Source organism: Lepidochelys kempii, chromosome 2 (assembly GCF_965140285.1).
Source record: "Lepidochelys kempii isolate rLepKem1 chromosome 2, rLepKem1.hap1, whole genome shotgun sequence".
NCBI classification, from domain to species: domain Eukaryota; kingdom Metazoa; phylum Chordata; order Testudines; family Cheloniidae; genus Lepidochelys; species Lepidochelys kempii.
Window position 1 is genome coordinate 239989311 of NC_136381.1, and position 24276 is coordinate 240013586.

The 24276-nt window shown below is 38.8% G+C and overlaps 1 protein-coding gene across 9 annotated transcripts in view; it reads left to right on the plus strand.

Annotated features, from left to right (window-relative positions):
* The window catches only part of SVIL (supervillin), a 149317-nt gene that overhangs the window by 61013 nt on the left and 64028 nt on the right, over positions 1-24276 (plus strand). For 3 of the 9 annotated variants that reach the window (XM_073334375.2, XM_073334379.2, XM_073334378.2), the window contains exons 4-10: positions 10824-10881; positions 11012-11163; positions 11818-12496; positions 17589-17672; positions 19817-20737; positions 21075-21245; positions 21886-21920. In XM_073334375.2, the coding sequence (XP_073190476.1) occupies positions 10824-10881; positions 11012-11163; positions 11818-12496; positions 17589-17672; positions 19817-20737; positions 21075-21245; positions 21886-21920 (2100 nt within the window). The remainder of the gene's footprint in view (positions 1-10823; positions 10882-11011; positions 11164-11817; positions 12497-17588; positions 17673-19816; positions 20738-21074; positions 21246-21885; positions 21921-24276) is intronic. The other 6 variants (XM_073334382.2, XM_073334392.2, XM_073334388.2 and 3 more) reach the window with 4 other exon arrangements.

Sequence of the window (24276 nt, forward strand, 5' to 3'; positions counted from 1 at the left end):
ATTGTACACAGCAATGAATGATTGTAAAGCTTGGTTGAGGTGGTGGAGTAGGATGGAATATTTCCCAGGGAATGCCTTGCTGCTAAATGATGAACTAGCACTTGGCTGAGCCCTCAAGGGTTAATATGCTGCTGTTAATGTAGCCTCACACTCTACAAGGCAGCATGGACTGAGGCAGGAGGGAGGAAACACAATAGATGCAGGGCAGTAGCTGCAAACACTTCCCTGCAAAAACTGAACATGTTGATGAGCCCACGCTATCTAGCTGGAGCGCACCAATCCCTCCTCCTGACAGCACATGCACAGCTGCACTGGTGCTGACTTTCCAAAGTGCTGTGGGGTGCGTGCATGAGTAAGAGAGAGGGAGAGACTTGCAGTGCCCTTTAAGTACACTGACTGCACTTCAAGTACGTTGCCCTTTTAAGCAGATCAGCCCGTTCAGACAGGAACCAATAGCTTCCTGCAAGCTCTCCGCTCCCCCACTTCTGTCCCCGAGCCCTGTGACTGTCCCCTCCTCCACTTTGTGGAGAGGAGTTACGGAGTGGGGGGAGGGGCAGGAATAGGGGGACATCCTGACATCAGCACCCCTCTCCCCCCTGCCCTCCCCACCAAGCAGGAAGCTCCCAGGAGCAGCTCCAAGGCAGAGGGCAGGGCAGGAGCAGCATGGCAGTGGGGAGAGGGCCACCTGAACTGCTGCTGGGCAGCTGCCGAGCCACATACCTTACAGGGTATTTAGGGGAGCCGATGGGGGGGCTGTTGGCCCCCCCGGTTCTAATCCCCACAAGGAGGGGCTCCTCTTCCAGAGAATCCTGCAAGCAGTGGACAAAGCAGGCAGCTGCCAAACGACCTTATAAGGGAACACTGCGCAACTTTAAACAAGCATGTTCCCTAATTGATCAGCAATGTAACAATGAAACGTTCACCGGGACAGTGTTAAGTAAGGAATTTCTGTACTTATATAAATATTCAGTGAATTTTAAGCTTATGTGCTAGAATATCTGCACAGGGCATAGTTATAGTACATCTTATTTCAGATGAGATCCTTGGGGGGACAGCCAGGAGTGAGACAGTGTTCCCCAAGTCCCTATCTCATGCAGATAAACAATCCAGATAAGCATGTGATGGTAACCTTTGTGCCTAGAACCACTCAGGCAATTATTTGAATGTGATGAGAAAAAAAATAAACCTAAACTTCACAACGAGCAAGTAAATGCCATCTAAGCCTAATTACCCTAGGATTCGGAGTAGCAGCCGTGTTAGTCTGTATCCACAAAAAGAAAGGAGGACTTGTGGCACCTTAGAGACTAACAAATTTATTTGAGCATAAGCTTTCGTGAGCTACAGCTCACTTCATCGGATGCATTCTGTGGAAAATACAGTGGGGAGATTTATATACACAGAGAACATGAAACAATGGGTGTTACCATACACACTGTAACGAGAGTGATCAGGTAAGATGAGCTATTACCAGCAGGAGAGCAGGGGGGAAAACCTTTTGTAGTGATAATCAAGGTGGGCCATTTCCAGCAGTAGACAAGAACATATGAGGAACCTCGGGGGGGAATAAACATGGGGAAGTAGTTTTACTTTGTGTAATGACCCATCCACTCCCAGTCTTTATTCAAGCCTAAGTTAATAGTATCCAGTTTGCTAATTAATTCCAGTTCAGCAGTCTCTCGTTGGAGTCTGTTTTTGAAGTTTTTGTTGTTGAAGAATTGCCACTTTTAGGTCTGTAATCGAGTGACCAAAGAGACTGAAGTGTTCTCCGACTGGTTTTTGAATGTTATAATTCTTGACGTCTGATTTGTGTCCATTTATTCTTTTACGTAGAGACTGTCCAGTTTGACCACTGTACATGGCAGAGGGGCATTACTGGCACATGATGGCATATATCACATTGGTAGATATGAACGAGCCTCTGATAGTGCGGCTGATGTGATTAGGCCCTATGATGGTGTCCCCTGAATAGATATGTGGACAGAGTTGGCAACGGGCTTTGTTGCAAGGATAGTTTCCTGGGTTAGTGGTTCTGTTGTGTGGTGTGTGGTTGCTTCAGGTTGGAGAGCTGTCTGTAAGCAAGGACTGGCCTGTCTCCCAAGATCTGTGAGAGTGATGGGTCGTCCTTCAGGATAGGTTGTAAATCTTTGATGATGCATTGGAGAGGTTTTAGTTGGGGGCTGAAGGTGATGGCTAGTGGTGTTCTGTTATTTTCTTTGTTGGGCCTGTCCTGTAGTAGGTAACTTCTGGGTACTCTTCTGGCTCTGTCAATCTGTTTCTTCACTTCAGCAGAGGGGTATTGTAGTTGTAAGAACGCTTGATAGAGATCTTGTAGGTGTTTGTCTCTGTCTGAGGGGTTGGAGCAAGTGCGGTTGTATCGTAGAGCTTGGCTGTAGACAGTGGATCGTGTGGTGTGGTCTGGATGAAAGCTGGAGGCATGTAGGTAGGCATAGCAGTCAGTATGTTTCTGGTATAGGGTGGTGTTTATGTGACCATCGTTTATTAGCACCGTAGTGTCCAGGAAGTGGATCTCTTATGTGGACTGGTCCAGGCTGAGGTTGATGGTTCTTGTCAACTGCTGGAAATGGCCCACCTTGATTATCACTACAAAAGGTTTTTCCCCCTCTGCTCTCCTGCTGGTAATAGCTCACCTTACCTGATCACTCTCGTTACAGTGTGTATGGTAACACCCATTGTTTCATGTTCTCTGTGTATATAAATCTCCCCACTGTATTTTCCACAGAATGCATCCGATGAAGTGAGCTGTAGCTCACGAAAGCTTATGCTCAAATAAATTGGTTAGTCTCTAAGGTGCCACAAGTCCTCCTTTTCTTTTTACCCTAGGAATGTTGCCCCTGGTAATGCCTATGCTTTCTAGCAAGGGAAATGGTTATATTTCCTTCTCCTTTAGCCATTCTACCTAAGAGATTTAAAACACCACTAGCTTCTTCAATCCTCATCACAAGTTACTTAATCAATTAGGGAGCTGTAAAAATGCCATGTGACTTGTGACCCTCACACATTTTACTGGGGAAGAAACGATGAAAAAATCCAGATAAATGGAAATGTCTGTCTGCTCACAAATAGCCTTTGAACAGAAAAGGGCTAACTTCATCAAGTGAACTATTGACTTGAGAATAATATGTAGCAGGAATAGGAAGTCACCCACACTCCAAAGCATAATATTGCAGGGCTCAGGATGTTAGTACACAGCATTCATTCCTCTTTCTAAAGAGAACAGTATTTGCCATGGTCAGACAATATAGCATGGTAGACTGGTTTGTTGCATCATGATAATGCCTGTGTTCCTCCATGCATAGTTTGTGGCAAGACATTTTAGAATGGAACACTGTTTCCCACAATGCCATTGTCAAATAACGTGGCCGATCCTGCACTCTTTCTGTAATCACTTTTGTGATGTAAAATCAATATGCATTTTTTGATGTGTGAAAAAAGCACACATTCATTGAACTGGGCACTTTTTGCAATAATTGAATAACACAGTAGAAAAATGTATTTCTCAGATATAGAATATAAGCTATCCATAATACTACTGAGCTGTAGCAGTCAATACCCCCTCAGCCTCTTCATATACTGTACCTTAATCTTTACTCTCCAAGGAGGAAAAAAATGGGCTTGACAACATGCTTAGAAGCTTAGTGGATTGGGCACTGGCTGACCAAGATGGGAAACAAGTTTGGAGTCAAAGGGCCTTTATTAAAAACACCTTGTCAGCTAGTGCCTTGTACTTTAAACTGATTGAACCATCCAGCCCAAGAAACTCTTCTGATCATAAATGTGTTGTTTAAATGCCATTTTATCATAAAAAGTGATGTAGGAACAATGGTATTGTGAGCTTCCATTCTCGCTATACACTAGGTTCTCAATACGGCTCAGCTACCAGCAGCTCTTTTTAATTTACATAGGAACTACTTAGTACTAAGCGTTTTTTTGGATAGTCTAGCTCTAGGTATCACTGACTTTTCAATATCAGATTTGTTCAGTTTTCTAATGAAAAGATGGGAGGACAGGGGGTTTCTAACTGCCAGCTGAGCAAACTCATTTGAGGCTCTAAGAGTCAAGTCTGGAAGCTTTTATACTACCTGTAATTAAAGGGTCTTCGGTAGGAATTAGGCTCTGTGACACCTGTGCAACTCTGTTATCCATAAGTGGGCCAGCACATGTCCCTGATGGCATAATCTGAAGATGGTGGAGTTTCCTAGTTATGTCTGGTATAATTTGGCCTGTAGAGCACCATAAAACCAAAAACATTTATTAGTTTACTGGATTTTCCTCAAAACAAAGAGATTTAATACGTGATTTTAGGATTATATTATGACACACATTAACTGTAAATGAGGAGTGGTGCTCTGGCAGGTGAATTTTGATCTACCAATGTGACCAAACAAGCCTATATGCCCATCCTCTGAGGGAATTGTGAAAGGTTTAATTATATTTGCTCTTAAAACGGAGCTGTAAAAACGTCACGTGACTTTAAATCTTACTTTAAATCTCTCATATCTAAAAGATTTATAGCCAAAACATGAAGGTGCTCTTACCTTAGCAAGAAGCGTGTTCCTTCCTGAATTTTTTATGATTTTGAAAAGCATCCAAGAAGAATTTTTTAACAAAATAAAAATTATTTGCCTGTTATCTTTCATCCTTGAATGACATGTAGCTGCATTGAAAGATGAATACTGCATCTGCTGAAATGGCCAGTTTGGTGTCACAGGATAAATCCTGCTAGGAAGATCAATAAATATCAAAACAAAGATAAATTCAGCGAGCCTTCAATAGAGGATAACCCATTTAGTGTCCTAACCAACATTCTAAAATCGGTTCTAATGTCAAAGGCTTGAGCTGTTGCTGAGGGCATAATGGCTGTCCCACTTAGCTACAACATAGACCATCAGTAACTATGTATGTACTTTATGCCAAAACAAAGTATGGAAGTTTCAATGTAAATTAAACATTTTACACTTTACAGATGTTTCTCTCTTCCCCCTTTCCCAAGTGTTGCACATTTTAGAGTCGTGCAGGGATAAGTTCCCCACCAAGTTACTAATTGGTTGAAGCAATATTATCCCCAAATCTGCCATGAGTGTCTGTGTGCGACGGTATAATTCTGTTTGGTCACAGAACAACAAATTAGTGAACAGGCAGGGCCTTGGCATCAGCCCCCATAGAATCACAGACCATAGTAAAAAGAGAAACCCAAGTAGATAAGGTCACAAGAGCCAGTCCGCGTCTTTAGGAGAAAAATGTTTCAACATTTTATCCAGCAAATAAGAAAACCTTGCAGTAGCTGAAAATCCGGCCTGTTTTTAAAAATTTCCCAAATAGAGAGTGTGAGGGCATGCATACTCTGAGATCTTTTTGGGGAAAGTGCTATTCAGATGTTGATCTACATACCTGAAATTGCCTTTTGGAATCTCAAGCTTGGGGAAAAATGCAAAGCAGTATAGAGTAGGTCCATGATATTTTTGTCTCCATCTTGTTTGTGAAGGTGTTGGAGAGATCCTTCATGAGCCTGATGCTCTACTCAGAACTGCTGGCTAAAGTATATATATGATTTATAGTGTGGTTAAATTGCTAAAGTTTGGCTTAAAAAAAAAAGAGACTTCCTTTGTTTTATGAAGTTGTCTTTTTGACATTTTGTAAAATTAATCAAAAATAGCTGCTGCCTGATATTGCCTGTAGGTAAATCCATCTGTAATCGGGGAAAAAACGAATGGTCAGATAGTAAACATGAGAGCTCTCTACTCTCTTTATATAACCGAAGAATTCTCTAGGGAGTCTGTGTGTAATCATTTCACTGCTTCTTTTAATTGCATATAAAATTGTGGCCGGGGATGAAGAGGTTGTAAGGGAAAGAGGTCTTCTGACCAGCTTGAAATGGTGTAGTGTGTGTTTTGTTTTTTTAAATTTTGCCCAAGTTGTGTATGTATAACTAGTAAATAATGTGGAAAAGGCCTAAATAAATTTGAAGCAGAATTCTGAAGGACTAGTCTTTAAGGTAGGTGATGTCTGAGGTGAAGCTGTTTATTTAAGCAAAATATTAGTTAAAGGAACTTAATTTCTTCAGTCTTGATTAACTAGCTATAAGACTAAATGAGTAGTTTCAGTAGATGCTCCAGGCTCTTTCTCCCTTACTTTTAATTTCACTTCTCCCCTACCCATCATCTTTAAAGGTCTTGTATTGCAACAACCACTTACAAATTGTACTTAAGGTGCTTCAGCTGTACCTCCAGAACTATTTATTTAGCTCAGTTGTCAGTCACTGTTTAAAACCAACTGGACCTTGTTGATCACCGGGGTCTGACCTGTAGTCCCACATGGCATTTCAGCACACATTATCCTCATTAGGCAATCAGAGCAACATATACTAAATGAATGCTTTAAGAAAACAAAATAAAGTGGGTGTAGGTGAGGCGTGGATTAATTTAAATCACTGATTTTAGCTGTGACTTCAAATCAGCAAGCAGAAAACCTTGATTTAAATAATCAGTTTTCAGCATCTTTGCATTGGTGGTACTTAGTTATTTTCCCAAGGAAAGGTTGATTTTTTTTTCAAGGGTTGGGTGCAATTAAAACACATTGATTTGCACCTTAATATAGTCTTTACACTAAATTTTGGTGCTTTATTTTACTGACAAGGAAGATATACTATATTTATACACATTTATTTAAGCATATATATAACTTGCATCTATTTATAAAGTATTCTCTGTAGTTAGTGAATTGAACTGATTGTTTCTGGTCACCATGTCCTTCAGGATTTTAGATCTAGTAGATCTCATCTTCTCACGCCTAATTTTTATTCATGGTTTAGAAGAGGGGGGTGGAAAAGCATTTCTGCTTTTTCAACTCCTATCATTTTCTAAACATTGGATGAACTAGTCATTGAACTGAAATAGTTGAATAAACTGAAATGGAAAAAAAATCACTGCACCTGCAGAAGAGGCTACTGCTGTCAAAAGCAGATTTAGCACTTCAGCAAACTCTGATTCCAGCTATGTAGTCAGTGACTTCATCCCATTCAGTGGTTTGACTTTCTTTAAAACTTGGCAACACACATGTAATGCTTAATATTTTTTAATGATTTTAATAGATTTAGTAAATGTAGGCCTTAACACAGGTTGTTATAATTTCAAATTTAATTTTAAAATTAAAATATATAATATAATATAAAATAAACCTGTATTTAATTTAGTCAGATTTTTTTTAAAAAAAAATCTTTTTAAAAATCCATTTTTCTCTGACTTTGAGGGAAGCCTGCCCATAAAACCTCCACTCTCATTATCCAGCTATCCTCGCCTTGTGTTTAACATGCAGTTATCTAAAACTAAGAATTCAACTTTGCTAGGGTTCATCCTTTCATAATCAATATATCTTAAGCTGTATGCCTACAGAAAACTTGACAACTGATATGTCAAGCTCGTATGTTGAGACAACTACCTCTCATGCTGATCATTATTGTGTCATTGTTTCCATTTGCTTTCTCTGTATCCACCTGTTGTCTCTTGTCTTCTACTTAGATTGTAAGCGTGTTGTGTTTTGTACAGCACCTAGAACAATGGAACTCTGATCCAGGACTAGGACTCATAGGCACTACTACAATATAATTAAAAAATAAATAAAAAAGTAGATTTTTGCATGTTGTCTTTATTTTGAACCTCATAGTCCTGTGTTTAAACACTATCCATTTCTTTATGGCCACAGAAAAGGAAAGTTAACATATGCCACTTATGTTGCAACCCACATTGCCTATTATACAAAGCCATTATGTAGAACATTTAAAGTTTCAACCCATCATTCCCCTAACACTCCCTGCCCCTCTCTCAAAATACACTAAAATAAAATACATTTTTTTTTAAGCAAACTACACGTGGCTGGCCATGAGACTATATTATATCCAAAGTCCAATATTTAAACCAAAGATTGATGATAGTGCACACTGATAAGTGTTAGTCTACTCATGCTTTCATACAGAAATCCTGCAACCAATCTAAGACCTTGTGGTGAGTCCGGTACACTGTGATTAATATATTTTTCTTTAAAAAAAAAAAAATGATGGGATTGAATCCCACACTATTACTGCTGTAACATTTTTACACCAGTTGGTATCAGATCATCCTGAATAGTGATATCCAGGATATACTGTCTATAAGGTTGCAGTGTTTTGTTAGTTAATAGTGCTCCATATCCATTTTAGTTTAATTTTAAAGTGAATTTTGGTGCTTGAGGGAAGCTCTGTTAAGAGCACTGAGGGCTGAGATATCTGTCCTTCAAACAGGTGACTTCGTATACAAATTGCCCAGAATACCTTACATCTGTGCTTTGATCCTGGTCTGATTAGATTACTCTGGACCAATATTTAAACTCAACAATCTTCATATTGAATTTGATCAGGGAGGCTAATATTGGAGATAACTGGGGAAATCCACCTGATCTTATTAAACGTTTGGTTTTTTTCCTTTTGAAGAGTATGCATGCTATGGCAGACCACAAAAATGATTTTTAATGGTGGAATGGGAATCCAGCAACTGACTTTTCCATTTTCCAGGGATCTCCTTTTTAATTTGAAGTTGCTTGTTTCTGTGAGTTACAGCTGCATCATACAACTTCTCTCTGTGATGCTATCACAAATTCCAATCTACCATTTGACTGTCTGTTATATTGATAGCATCACATGAGCGCTTCTATTTAAAAACAAAAAACAAACCTGCACACCAAAAAAGTATCAACATAAACCCTGAAAAGCACAAAAGACACACAACTTCAACATATTGTTTTATATATAGCTATGATATATGTCAAGGTCAATCTGAACACTATAGAACAAGTGCTTGGACCATGTCCCGGAAGTTCCTGTGCAACAGTCTTCCACACCATTTTAGCAACCACTGATAATTCATGCACCACTAGGATCAGAAATTCACATCTTGTTCCCATTGAGAGCTAAATTTCCAAACTTACAGGGAGTGGGAAGGGCATCTAGTTTCTAGCACTAGCGGTTGGCCAAAAAACTGGTTGAGAAAAGCCAGTGGAAAGGAACAAAGTGAGGGAGAAGAAGCCCAGTGCAATTTGAATGGTGCATATTGGTAATGCTTGTTACCTTATGTCCCACCTAAACTACAAGGACTAAATCTGGTAAGCTTACTTTTGCAGCCGTGTAGAACATTCTCTTCCTGTTCTAGCAGTTCACAAGAAGTCAGGCGTGTTCTCCTCACCCCCCACCCCACACACACACAGGTTCAGGACTAAATAGAGCAAGTCTCACTTTGGCCCTCTTTAATTTTCAATCCCTGTCTAAATGAGGTAAGGATAAAGGGGCAAGAAGTGGTGTAATGCTTTAATACAGTTGCCTTTCACTTGCAGAGATCTTTCAGGTATGCAGGTAGGTATGTTCATCACCCATACTGTGCAATGGAAGTTAAGTCCAAATGCGCATTCATGTTACTAAATACTAGTGGTACGTTCTAAAACCTCCTCTTCAGGGACTTAATGCTGCTATAAAATTGAGTTCTTGGATGAATGCCAGCCTTTATCCTGGAAGCAAATATTTTAAAATATGGTTAATCTTGTCGTTCCATAAATTGAATATTTATTTTTATGTTGATTTATTGATCATACTTACTATGGCCGAGACCCTGAGTTGACACTGCTGTATTACTAACCAGACCTCATTTCTACAATACATCAGTCTGTGTATTTATGTAATACAGTTGCCGCACCTAAATGGAAGTCACAGGAAAAGAAGTAAATTACCAATTTTAGGTAAAACAAAACCCTAAACTTTATGTAAAGAAGCAGCAAGTCTTTTAAATATCAGCGGCAAGGTCAAGCCACTCTATATTAAAACCAAATCAGAGGTCTGCATAGTGATTCAGCTTTTAGTCCTATACTATTGCAAAGGAAATCAGGCTTCTAGCTTGTCACTCCCCAGCCCCTGTGGTAGCATACATGGAGTTTGTTGCCTGGTGAAAAGAAATTGTGCCACATTTATTTATATAGCATCTTTTTGTTCAAAGGGGTTTACAAATGTTGACTGAAACTGTGTACGTAGGGATTACTTCACCCATCACTGAAATGCTAGTGAAATGACAGGAGATGAAATGTGATAGTTGTCTAACAGCAGGTAACACTATTAAACAGTTTAGGATAAGAAGTAAATATTTATAGGGGGAAATTATCTAAGCAGACTGTAACTAACAAAGTAGGAAAATCACCAGGGTACTGGGGTTAACTCTGGGAAGAGTTGGTAAAAAGTACTATGTGGTCTTTGGCCACAAGTCATCAGGACTCTTAGGGCTTGTCTAGACTAGGATTAAATGGATTGACTTGGTGTGTTTTTAAAAATTTATTAGCCAACACATTTAGCTAATAGTAAAAATACAAGTGTAGACAGACCAACCTGTATTAACATATTAGCTCATTGTGATGTCACCTAAATTACCCATCAAGATTAACCTCAACCAATTAATGTGTTAACAACTTTTAAAACACTAGTGTAGACAGGGTAAATTTGTATTTTAACGTGTTCTTAAAATACCATGTTTTAACCTAGTCTAGCTAAACCTTTAGAGGATTCCCTGGTATTTACTACAGTATGTGCAAAATGTGTTTTAAGGAGGCTAGTAAATGAGGAACCCAAATAGGAAATGTTTACCTACAAGTGACTGGTTATGTGAAAACCTACTTTTCTAGACTATTCCTTCTTGCTCTGATGCTTAAAATAGAAGCTTATAGAGATCCTGCTGTGATGCCTGAGAATTCCTAATTTATAAAAGGTACACTGCATCATTTTTTCTTTTTCTTTTTAGTTTCAGAATTAAGAAAACTCTTTGAACCAAACAAGCAAAATATTTTGGAAATGAAAAGGTAAAATAGCCTTTTGTCTAACTGCTGTAAAATACAAATAATTTAGCAATATAATTATTTTGTGACTTCCTCTAGAAACTATCTCCAAATCCTTAGATAACGTTTACACATTTTCTTCCATCTTTTGCAGGAAAGAGAGGATCGCCAGACGTTTAGAAGGAATTGAAAATGATACACAGCCCATCCTCCTACAAAATTGTCCTGGATTAGTTACCCACCGTTTACTAGAAGAAGATACACCAAGATATATGCGTGCAACAGACCCATATAGTCCCCACTTTGGTAAGAAATATGTTTACATATATATATATATATATATATATATATATATATATATATATATATATATATATATATCTCAAACTGATATTGCTGAAGTACTTCATGCTTGGTATGTTATCGAGCTTGCAGTAGCAGATACACAGTTCTCACACTTAATGGTTTGCTTTCAGAGAGAACGCTGTCACAGATGCTTTCAAATTGCTTTTCAGTTTTCTGTCTGGCTTTGATTTATTTTTGTACAGAATCTCTGTTCTCTCACTATTTTAGAAAGAGACATTGGTTGTATTTTTAAAATCTGTGAGTTATTATAAGAATCCTAACTTCCTTTTGAAGGTGAAATACATGCTCAGTATTCAGGAGCATTTACTTCACGTTTCTCATTCATTGTATGTGTTTTGGAGATGTCAGTGCAAGAAGTAGAGGGTTATTTTGGAGTAGTTCATGGCAGTAGCCATAAACAGTTTTGCTAGTTAATTTTGAATCGCAAAAACCTATAATAACTAAAAAGAGTAAGTCACACTATATACGTTTGAAGCCTGCTTACTGAATGGCAAGTGTGATACTCCAAAGAGATTTGAATATTTTCAGTAAAGTGTGAATTCAGGACAAGTCACTAAATCCCTCTTAATTATTCTACTTACATACTTTTTGTAGGAAGATCAAATGAAGAGGAGGAAATTTCAGATTCTTCTGTAGAAAAACAACCTAGGTCATCCAGGTATCGAGCAGAACCTACAGGAGCACATTCAGAGCCTACATATAGCGCAGGAGCTATGGATACCCAGGGACTTGAGTCTAAAGCAGAAAGAATAGCTAGGTACAAGGCAGAGAGGAGACGCCAGCTAGCAGAAAAATATGGATTGCCCTTAGAATCTGAGGGAGATTCTGAATATTTATCCAGGTATACCAGGGCAAGAAAAGATCCTGACACTGGTGAAAAAAAAGAAGTAAAAAGTAACAAGCAGAAGGATGAAAGCAAGGAGTATAGTTCCCTGTACTCCTCCAGGTCTGAGAATAAGGAATCATGGAGTACTGCTTCTGAATCAAAGGAATACTCCTTCCATGAAAAAGACAGCATTCCAGATAGAGAGGAGCTTTCAAACTTGGAGAATAAAAGAGCACAGGATGTTAGTGCTCCTGGACAGGCTCAGAACTTGTCATCAGAAGTGGATGGTTCTGCATCCTTTTCATATTCTGAGCAAGAATCCTCCTTTAAGGAAGTGCCAGTGTCACCAAAGCAAACTTGCAGGGCATCCCTTTCTTCACCAAAGCAGCCAGTTTCACCAAGTCATTCACACAATGACCAGCTCTTGTACAGTGACACCAGACAAGGGTAAGCATGCTTTTACTATACTGGTATCCTTTGACCTTCATAAAAATCTCTCTACAATACAGACAAGACTTAAAGATGATGTACCTGAATAAGCAAATTCTCTGCTGGTGCTAACGTCTTGTGTGCCTTGAGCTGAAGATACTCATTGTCAATCTTGTAAACCTGGATTACTATGCTTACATGCAATAAGGTTTTACAAGTCCATGTGAGTGTTTGCTGAGTGCTGATTAGATTTAAGCTACAGTAACAAGAAGGTCCTTTTATGAAAATAAACTATCTTTTTTTAAGAGATTTCTGGAGAAATGAAGAATGGGGTGGTTACAGTACTACATTTGTTGCATTTTGAAAATGTTTATTTATTGTTTGATCTAGAAAACACTTTCAATTTAAATGTATTTACTTCATATTCAGTATCTTTTTTTAGTAAAAGTAAATTTTCTATATTATTTTCTCTCTATGAAGAGGAGTTTTTTGCCAATATTAAATAGAAGTTGCCTGTTTCCGTAGCCTGCAAATGAAAGTCTTAAACTAAAATGTATGTTGGGTAGGTTGAAAAGAATTGTCCGACAGTTGTAAAAAATTAGGGCCATGGGATTTAGGCAAATTCTGATTCTGCTGGTAGTCTCATACAGCATATAAATGTTGCTTTATGAGATCCTGCATATATTGAGTTCCAGAACACTTGAGATGTAAACTTTTCCACTCTGTCTTCCCCACATAAGTTTTCACATACTCTTATGACTCGAGAAATCTGATATTTGGTGGATAGGAGATCAAATTAATTTCCCAGTCTTCATTTGAGAGCTGCAGCATAAGATTGCTGATGTTACTTTGAAGTCTGAGAGCCTCATATGCTTTATTGTAGCAAATGAAAGCAAAGTCTCACTAGTAATTCTCTAAATACTTCATCTTCGAACAACTTCTTCCCCTAAAAATATGCATCTTTAGTTGTTTGGCTCCCTGAAGGTTAATATAAGCGAATGTATTGCAGGCTGTAAAGAAACAAGATGAAATGGAGACATCCAGTAACAGTAGTTTGACAGTGTACCATCTAAAAAATGGACAGTAAGCTGTTGTCAGTAAGATTTAGCTGTGCTAGGTAATCTTGACTACTTCAGAATAATTTACATGAACTAATATAAGTGGAATGATTCGTGAGGTTTATGTAAATTTAACCAGCAATGGGAAAAGATTATTAAAATCAAGTTAATTTGATTTAGTATATTGTATCTTCTTAATGAAGTTATTAAATTCAAATGAGAGAAGTAAAACTCCTCAGAGTCTTTAAATTCTTCCTAAATTCCTCGTTTTGTGGTATTTATGTACCTTTCAAGTAGTGTAAGGAAAGTGTCCCCTATCCCCTCCCAGTCAAAGGCTGTAGTATGAATGTCTCTTTTCGGTTTCCCTTTTCCTGCCGGTAGATGGATGCAGCCAGCTATCAATTATCCATATTCACTACACTTGTGCAATTTTGCTTATTTCCCCTTTCTGTTTCACATAGGACAGGACTGATGATAGTACAGGCAGTCCTTGACTTTGACGTTCGACTTACAATGAAAGGCAGTTACGATGTTTCTGAATTGACACCCTGATTCGATTTATGACAATTGGTTTCAACTTTATGATTCTCGGTCCCACAATGGAGTATACTGTGGTTCCGAGGTACAGCGTTTCAACTTTCGAAGCAATTTTCAGGAACCAATTGTGTCGTAAGTCTGAGGACTGCCTGTACTTCTAATATTTTAGAGCCTTGAAAACTCAATTTTTAAGATAGCTTCCTTTATGCATCTGCATACAGCTGTCTTTGGATACTCCACTTAAGCAAAAGTCTGAGAGGAAAAGTGCTCATCTAAGGGAGCTATCAGGAGAAAGTTGAGAAGACCGAGACTGTGTTATTATATATGCAAATAACTGCACTGCAGACTTTTGACCTGCTATTACATTCTACTGAGATGTTTCAGGGAGCCTGGTCCAACAGAAGGTCTCAGCCGAGCACTGCACACTTCTATGTCGAGCTTTATTCAGTTAATCTAAAGATAAATCACTCCTGACTAATCCTATTACTAATAGGAACAATTAAAGTGTGAGCCCCCAGGACTCTTCCTTCTCTGGTTTATAAATCCCTGAAGCTAAAGGAGTGGACCAAATTCTAGCCTTAAAAAAGGCACAGAAATTAGACTGTCACTCTTCAAAACCAAGAACCTGTCCACTTCAATTTGAGGTTCTTGTTCTCCCCGATAATAAAGTAAACTTAGTGCATACAGCCATGAGGAGATGCTTTTAGAATAACCCTCTCTTCCATGTTTTTTACCACTTTCCAGCTCCAGAACATGTTATTTCAGCTTTCCCACCACTGTAGGATGGTGGGAAGACCAGACTATGTTCCTGGTAGAACAACGTAAAGATCTGTTTGAGAGTAGAAAACTGGCCCTAAAAAGTAAATTATTTGTATTTACCTGAGGCTGTCTTATCTTGCCATTGTTTTGTTTCCTGTGGGTTCCCCCCTACTCTGGTCTGGCTTAATCCTTTGAGTTTAAATGGACAGCAATACAAAATTGAACAGGAACGCTAAGGCTATGTCTACACTACAGCCTATGTCCGCAAAACTTATGTCACTCGGGGGTGTGAGTATTCCACCCCCCAAACTATATAAGTTGCGCCAACATAAGCGCAGATATGTCCAGTGCTATACTGGTGGGAGAGCTTCTTCCGCCGACATAGCTTCTGCTGCTCGCGGAGGTGGGTTTTTTATCCCGACGGGAGAGTTCTGTCCCATCAGCATAGGGCATCTTTACCACATACGCTGCAGCGCAGGGTTACAGGAACAATTTGCATAGTGGGGGTGCTGAGAGCCATTGAACCAAGCTCTGAACCAAGCTCTAAACCCTGTATATGATGGAAACCATTTCAAGCCAGGGAGTGCGCAACACCCCTAGTTCCAGCACCTATATTGCAGCAGTGCAACGGTGTATGCATAGACATGGCCTAACGCACACAATATTCAGAAAACTAATGTGAATGTCTTCCAGTTCAACATAATAGGCTTTAAAGAATTCAGAACTATTTTTAAGAAATACTTATAGTTGTTTCAGGAGGGTAAATAAGCTGTTGTCTCGTGCAGTCTGTTCTACTAATGTTGCAATGTTGTATTCTCCATCAAGTTTGAATATGCAGGTATGACTAAAAATCAGTTTGCCTGGTGTAGAGCTTTGAAAATCAGAGTTTAAAATTTCAGTGTTCTTTTAACTTTTGTGTTCAGCTGACTTAAAATTTAAAAACAAATACAGCTTGCCTAGAACAAATATGAACATTTTGTGACTTCCTGTGTTAAGAAGGTTTGATTATTAATTCTATTTCCATCACTGAGCAGGCAAAGCCCGCACAAAGATATTCTTTGATATTGGCTGCATTTAAAAAAAATAACCTGTCATCACCTGTCAAATTATCATGCAATAACCCACATTTTTAACATGGTTTACTTACGTTTGACTGCTCTTTTCAAAGGACAAGAGATTGAATACAAATGCTCCTTGCTCATGCCCATTGTGATAAATGCCAGAATATATACTAACAAGCTAAGAGGAAGTTTCGTTGTTTCAAAGCAACCAAATCTCTGCTGGGTCAACGCCCCATGGAGTGCTTTGAAAGGCTTTTTCCACCCTTTGTGTGCAACTCTCTTTGGTGATCTTAATAAGATGAAAAACAAAAATTGTTTTAACAGTAAGGGGTAGATTTTAAATGAGAGATGGGGAGAAAGTCATAATGGTTGAGGTTTCAGACTGAACATTATAAATAGACAGATTTATTTACAGAACCTATACATGATTTCCCTGGGATCTTTTTATCTGACCCTTATAGGAAGGCAAAATAACAGAGTTTTTAATGAGTTTAAGGCTTACTCTAAATTCTTTTCAATTTAATAAAGATCCTTTTGCCAAATTCAGCTGTTAAAGCAGTGTGTAAATCCAGAGTGACTCTACTAAATCATAAAGAGCTACTCCAGATTTACACTAGTGTAACTGAGCAGAATTTGGTCCATTATGCCTTTACATTGCATTTTGTACATAAACTTCATCATTGTCTAAAAAGGTATATGATCTTCTATGGAGGTTGGACTCTTTGTGGATATTATAGATATTGAATGCATCTGTGAAAGAGTGCAGTGGTATATCAGTTGTTTCATGAAGGGCTTTTGAAGCCTTCAGTGCTTTCAGATTTCAGTAGGCGCTCATATATTGTTTCCATTTTGGAGTCTGATGCAAAAAGTATTAGGCCAAGAATGTGTTTCTTTGCTCGTTTAGAGTATTTTAACTCTTCCCACTTTATCCTAAAAGACCGCATACTCCCCACTCAGTGGGGTGGGAGTTACTGGATCTGAACTCCCTGAAACCTAGCATATTGCTCTCAGAGGAGGGGGTTTTCTGATGTTCACTGTCCTTATGCAAGAATTTCATGTAAGCTATGGTAGTACATTCTCCTAGCTTCATTAAACTTGTGTTTATTTGGGGCTAAAGATCTTTTGGTAGACTTTAGTTCTTTAGATTGCAAATAGAAGGAATAGTCCAACAGTAATCCTATGTACAATATAGTGCTTCTGTCCATGTAACTTATATAAAATGTCAAACCAGGAAGTAACATAAAATTACTTTCTATGTAGCTTCCTAATGATGATTTAGATGTGGCTGTCCAGGTTCTGAACAATTTGAGCATGGTTAGTTAAATGAATTGACAGAATGTTTAGGCTTCTGTGTGTTTTCAGAGGGGATGGATCACTTGATCATTACCTATTCGGTTCAATCCCTCTGAAGCACCTGGCATTGGCCACTGTCAGAAGACAGGATACTGGGCTAGCTAGACCTTTGGTCTGACCAGCATGGCTGTTCTTATGTATTCTTTTGTATGTAAAGGTGGTTATTTGATAAATTATCATGCAAATTTGTTAAAGTTAGAAGTGTGCAGTGTCAGTACTTCATAAACCAAGACTTTATAATTGAGAAATTTGAAAACAGTTTTAAGATTAAGACGGGGAGGGAATGAGTGTGCATGTATTGTCGTCTTACCAGAAAGTTATCTGAAATTCTGTTTTCTATAGTAGTACAGGGAAAGCAAAACCTGAATGGTTTCTTCAGAAAGATTCAGAAGGGGACACACCTTCACTTATCAGCTGGCCCTCCAGGTATCCTAGAATGTAGCTGTGTGGCTAATAATCGGATTATACATATTGTTATTGACTTCCCTCTCCTTCTCCTTTCCCATTCCCTCATTTAACATTTGTCTTTTATATCCTTTAACAGCAGTGAATCAGAAAATACTATTTCTGTTCAGTAAACTGCTGCGGAAACTTGTTTCTCGAGCATCTGCTTTTTGTCACTTATAACTAATTGATGTTTTCATGAAGAACTAGACATGCCCCTAATGTTTTCTTCACAGCTATTATGATATTGGTCTTCGGTTAACTTCTTATCTTATCTCCAGCCTGTTCTTGGCCATTTTCCTCCCCCCACTTGCACTCTGCAAGCCAACAGATTTTTGTATTACAAAATGCTTTATGCCCTGAATGCAGGATTTGACTAAAAATAAGACTTTATCGTTTTATTTTTTAAGAATAGAGTGGGGGAGGAGGAGTAAAAATGAAGCCACTGGAAAGACAAAACAACCAAATTCAGAGCTACAAATAGTTGCTACTCTCCAGTTTGACAGAACATCAAAAGAGTTCACAACTGGAAAAATGCTTTCTGGGGAGGAGTCTTCATTGCATTTCAGACTGTTAGTTAAACTAATTATCTGACTCTGAAAACCTCACCAGTGACTGTTCTGAGTAATTGGTGGGTGCATAATACCCTAAAAAAGCATTTTTTTTTAAGCTTTGAGAATGAGCGCTCTTATTCGTGTTTTGAAGTAAGTCACTGTGAGGTGCTTTGTTTTAAAATGGACCAGTCCTCATAAGAGAGAGAAAATATTAAGCAGATGGAAAGGGTGATGTTTCAAGTAGTTGGAGATATAATGGATTATACTAGCGCTCAAAAGCATTAGTTTATTTTTTTTAATCTTGTTTTTATGTAAAATAAATTCTGCAAGTAGGAAAAATCTGTTGGTAGCAAGCCTTGAATTGCACTTACTTGAGGGTTGGAATATCTGTTAATTGCCACTAAATAGTTAGTTTGGTACTGTACATGAGCTTTTCCCAACCTTAGGGCAAAAAAACACCTTACTGATTACTAGCTGCATGGTGGGTGTGGGGAAATAGCTTTCGATTTTAATTTTTTATATGACATTTTAAAATGTTATTCAGCTGTCTCACTGACTTGCACTTTTTGTGGTTCTAAAAATTATGCTAGAGATGTGTTACAATTATGTGGTTATGTGTAGGACAAATGCTGCCCTCAGGTGCTTATTATGCTTAGCTCCTGTTGATGTCAGTGGGAGCCAGCAGCCGGCATCCAGAGGCAGAATATGGCTTGTATTTGTGCATGTACATCGTAAAGGTTGAACAGAATTGCTAGAAAATAAACCAAAGTGGGATAAGTTTCAGTACATTCTCAGAAATTTAGCATATTGGGATGTGGTGAAACTTTTCTAAAATGTTCATACAATGTAAGTTCCTGTACAAACCCACAAAGAGTGACAACCATTCTGGGCTTCCATTTTCTACTGACATGTTTTTCATTTTTAGAGAGGCTCCTTAACATTATTTGGTTTCATTTATCAAGATAGATAAAGTTGTGTGCCACATTTGAAATGCTCCCATTTCTGAGGTTCACATGGAGATTTTGACTTGTCTATGTAACATATTCTGTAACTTTTTTTTTTTTTTGAAGGGATATGGGGAGATACCAAGATGTTTGACTAATTTGTTTCAAAGTGAGCAAGGATCAGTATGTTGGTAGCTTAACAGTACATATAGCAAAAGGAGGTCAGAATTTCACACTAACGACACCCTTCCAAAAACTATATTTTTTAGAAAGCAACTCTTAATTCTCTATTTTGAACAATATGAAAATGTATTACGTTCAACAAAGGAGTGGAATTGTGATTAATAGGAACCTGCTCTAAATTTGATTCCTTGCTCAGTTATCTTTCTGAAAGGTCACACATGTACTAGGTGCCTGTAAAATAATTTAAAATGTCCTTAAGTCTGGTGTTAATGCCAAGATTTTAACATGGGGAGGTTGTTTCAAAGTATATCCTTAAAATACTTAGATGCTTATCTTTTTATTTTGTTTACTATATGATGTTGCTCTCTGTTCCCACAATTGATATATGTTTTCCCCAAAACTAGTTATTGCTGGTCACAGCTTTAATCCTTTTTCTTTCTTAAAGAGTAAAAGTTAGAGAGAAACTGGTGAAAGAGGAAAGTGCTCATGGAAGCCCCGAACTTGTCACAGACCCTGTATCTCAGAAAAAATCTCATCCAGTGCCAGTTGATTACATGCCTCTTCAGTCAGAAACTTCTTCCTTTCATAGGGTTGCCACCCAGACACTCAGTTCAGTCCGCCAACCGATACATGGATATATTCAGCCTGCTGGTGTTGCTCAAACTGCCAAACTGATGGCAACAGAAGATCCAGAAAATATCTCAATTAGTAGCCTCTTATTACCAGACAATGCCAGCATCATGACAAAATCCCCACCAGCCACTGCACTGGAAAAGGAAAAAAGTAACATACTTCAGAATTATGGCTCAAAGCCTGACGAATGTCCTTTGGGGACAGAACAGCTTTTGAAAAACAGAAAACCAATTTTGCCATCTGAGGTTCTCAGGCAAGGGAAGAGCAATGAAGACCATTTTAGAGCAAGTGAATTTGACAAGGCTACTGTTCCCTCCTCTCTTATAAGCAAGCTAAAGGCTAACTCATCAGAGCTTCAGAAAGAGCAAGAGTGTACTAATCACCAGGTGCCTGAACCCCATTTTAAGACTCATGAGAACACTGAAAGGAGTGAGACCGTTATGTACATACAAAGTGGATCCATATCATATTCTGCTAAGGCGAAAGGTCAAGCTCAGGAAGTGTCTACAATGAAGCATAAACTCCTGACTCGCTCAATGTCTGATTATACTGGTTCTCCTAAGCCAGAGGCTTTAAACAGTAAGGAAACTGTTACGAGAAAGGAGATGGTGTTCCAGAGTGCTGAAGCAAATGTGTCCAATGGTGAGATTGGCATGGTTGACACAAAAGTCTCTGTTGCTCAACTCCGTAATGCCTTTCTGGAAACTATCAATGCCCACAAGAAAACTGAACTGTAGGTGACCATTTCAGAAATATTTTCGTGTGACACTTGCACGCCCTTGGCAAAATGACAAACTCAACATCAGTAGTGTTCTGCATTAAACCACACAGCTTAGCTCTCACCAGTGTGTATTGGAGGCTGAATCAGCCTGAATCTGCTCTTATGCTTCTGCTTGCTACTGCAAGTTACGATGTTGGGTAGCTGGAATGTTTGCTATACTTCTGTGCATGTTACTGTAGGAGCATGCAGAGTGATCTTTAGTGGATTGTTTTGGTGGGATGCCTATATCTGTGCTTTACTTTTCTCTTCTATTCTCTTTTCTTTGCACTTTCTATCATATGATTAAAAGTGAATCTCGATTTGAGATGTCAACATCAGGTACTGATTTGTCTGCCAATACTGAACCTGAAAGAGTGTCACGAAGGCCAAGGCGCTATTTTTCTCCTGGTGAAAGTAGGAAAACTTCTGAGAGATTTAGAACTCAACCAATCACTTCAGCAGAACGAAAGGAAACAGATAGGTAGGCATGTGCGAGACTGTATGTAGTGTTCTGGTCCACGTAAATACGAATGAGTTTAAGAAGAGAATTTTCTCACAGTAATGTTAGCAAAACCATTGTACAAAGGGTTTTGTTTCACCATAAAAATAAAAATAGTCACAGTCTTCATTTTAAGATAAGAAATGTAGTTTTTCTGACACCTGACAGTTTCATTTCTTTAAAAAATAGGATTTGCTTTAGGTATCTAGTTATAGGAATAGGTAATGAATTGTTGTAAAACACTGAAATGCAGCTATGTGATTGGTTCTCAGTAATAATAGATTTGTGTGTGTGTATGCAAAGTTAGGTCTTTAAAAAAAAATAAACCAAAACTCAACATTGTGTTAGAGGAACTGGCAGAAAATCTTAAACTACGATCTTCTATGAGTTGTACTTGAAAAAATTTTCTTTACTAGATTTAAGTTTGGCTGGAATTGCTCACTTTTCTGCTTCATTAGAGGTTGTCCTAAATGAAAATTATTGAAACTTTGAAAGCATCCATGATTTTCCTCATTCGTAAGACATCCGGTACCCCATCTGACAATTTGAGTGGAAGATTTGTGTTTCTAGATTTTCTATCCAACTGACTTTTTTTTTTTTTTAATTTGCTGATTTTTACCAGGTCCACTCTGAGTCCAGAAATGCCAGCTGCTGAGGGTAAGTCTGTCTCTTCATCCCCATTTCCGCTTGGGTAATTGTGGACTTTTTTTTCTTGAAAAAGGAGTTATATCAATATAAATATGAATCACTAAAATATGCTACTGTTCCTTGAGCTGTATCTAGAAGGGTTGATTTGCCATTCAGTGTTAGGCCCAAAAAATTGCTTCTGCAACTTCCTAATGAAAATTATATTACAAAAAAGGAATTAAGCCAAACTGCTTTTTTCTGTATGTAATCAGTTGTATCTGACCAAAAGTACAGATGAGTTTATACCAGGAATAAAAATCTATTACTTCGAACCAGTGGTCTGGGACCAGTGCTTAGAAAAGCTGTACTGCTCATGGAAACACTTGTACTGGTCTAACAAAATGTTCTAGCCCAGCAAATTGCAAGATATTGGATCTTAAAGCTGCATAATTTTGAATACCATTTTGCTAATCTCTTTGCCCCATACACATACTTCAATTCTGACTGACACAAATTAAGAAGCTAGTTTCATGGCTAATCTCATGGATAGCTAAATGTAAGAGTTTGGTGTTGATAAAAATATTATAAAATATTCCCACTTTGAGTCCTGTTTGTGCCTTAGTTTCCCCTATATGCTGTCCTGTTCATAGGCGCCGACTGCGTGGGTGCTCCGGGGCTGGAGCACCCACGGGGAAAAAAATGGTGGGTGCTGAGCACCCTCTGGCAGCCCCCCATCAGCTCTTCCTAACCCCCCCCCCCACAAGAGCCTACTGCCTGCCAGTGGGCCCCGCGGATCAGTGCCACCTCCTCCCTCCCTATGCCTCCTGTCCGCCGCAAACAGCTGTTTCTCAGTGTACAGGAGGTTGCAGGGGGGGAGAAGCGAGGACATGGCGTGCTCGAGGGAGGGGTTGGGAAGAGGTGAGGTCTCTGGGGAAGGGTTTGAATGAGGGGCGGGTCTTGGGGCAGAGCCGGGGTCGAGTACCCTTTGGCACTTTGGAAAGTCGGCACCTGTGTGGGTAGAACATATCTGTTTGCTCTTGGGGGGAGGCTAAGACACGGGTTAATAGCATCTAACTGTCTGGGCCCTAGACCCCATATCAGTGGAGCAGATAATGGGAAATCCAATTGCCCGGACATTGACACTTAGCAACCAACAACCCAGAGGGATATGGACTTTCCACCTCTCCTTAAGGAGGCTGAACAGCATTTCCCCAGCTTGAGAACAAAGGAATAGAGAGGTTTGAGGTGGGGGATAAGATTTGACTGCTGGAAGGAGTTGGGGAACGTGATCAGATGTAGGGAGACAGACGGAGCTTGAACCAAGTGGTTCACTACAGCTTGGCTGTGCTCTGGGCTAACCAGAATGGACTATGCTTTAACCTTAATTTCTCTCTGCTACCTCAAGGGCTTCCTATGCTGTGTTCCAGTTAACAAATAAATCCTACTGTTTTGACCACACAGTGCAGGTGTCACTGCAAATGCTTGGCAAGGTGCATTAATCCATGAAGATTAATCCATTAATCCATGGAGATTACAGGTCTCCATCAGGGGTCTGTCTCAGTTGGACTCACTGAACAGAGCTCATGGGGTGAAGCAAGAGTGCTGAAGGCACAGAGGTCCAGTCTAAGGAGATGATGAAGCCATGTGGCTTACCCTGGAGAAAAAGTGAGATCCCTAGGGTGTCTGGCACACCAAAGGGGTTCCTCCTAGAGACTGTTCCAAAGCTGGGGCCATAGCACCAATCCTGTGGATCCATGACGGATGTCTTATTCTATTTGAAAGCTGATATTCCCTGTAGTTTTCAAGATGTGTATAGCACTGGTTTTCAGAGCTGGAGGTGGACAATGGTATCTGCTAAGCATACCAGCTGAAACTTTTTGAAGCAAGATAGTAATCAGAATGTCTTTGTCTTAAGGTCTGATTTGGAACAGGTTATACAGTAGTATTGGTATAAAGTAGGGCTGTCAAGCAATTAAAAAAATTAATCGCGATTACGTGCTCGATTAAAAAGATTAATGGAATACCATTTATTTAAATATTTTTTGATGTTTTCTACATTTTCAAATATATTGCTTTCAATTACAACACAGAGTATGAAGTGTATAGTGCTCACTTTATATATTTTATTACAAATATTTGCCCTGTAAAAAAACAAAACATTTTTATTTTTCTAGTCCCCTAATACAAGTACTGTAGTGCAATCTCTTGAAAGTTCAATTTACAAATGTAGAATTATGTACAAAAAAACCCCTGCATTCAAAAATAAAACGTAAAACTTTAGAGCATACACATCCACTCAGTCCTACATCAGCCAATCGCTCAGACAAATAAGTCTGTTTACAATTTGCAGGAGATGATGCTGCCTGCTTCTTGTTTACAATGTCAC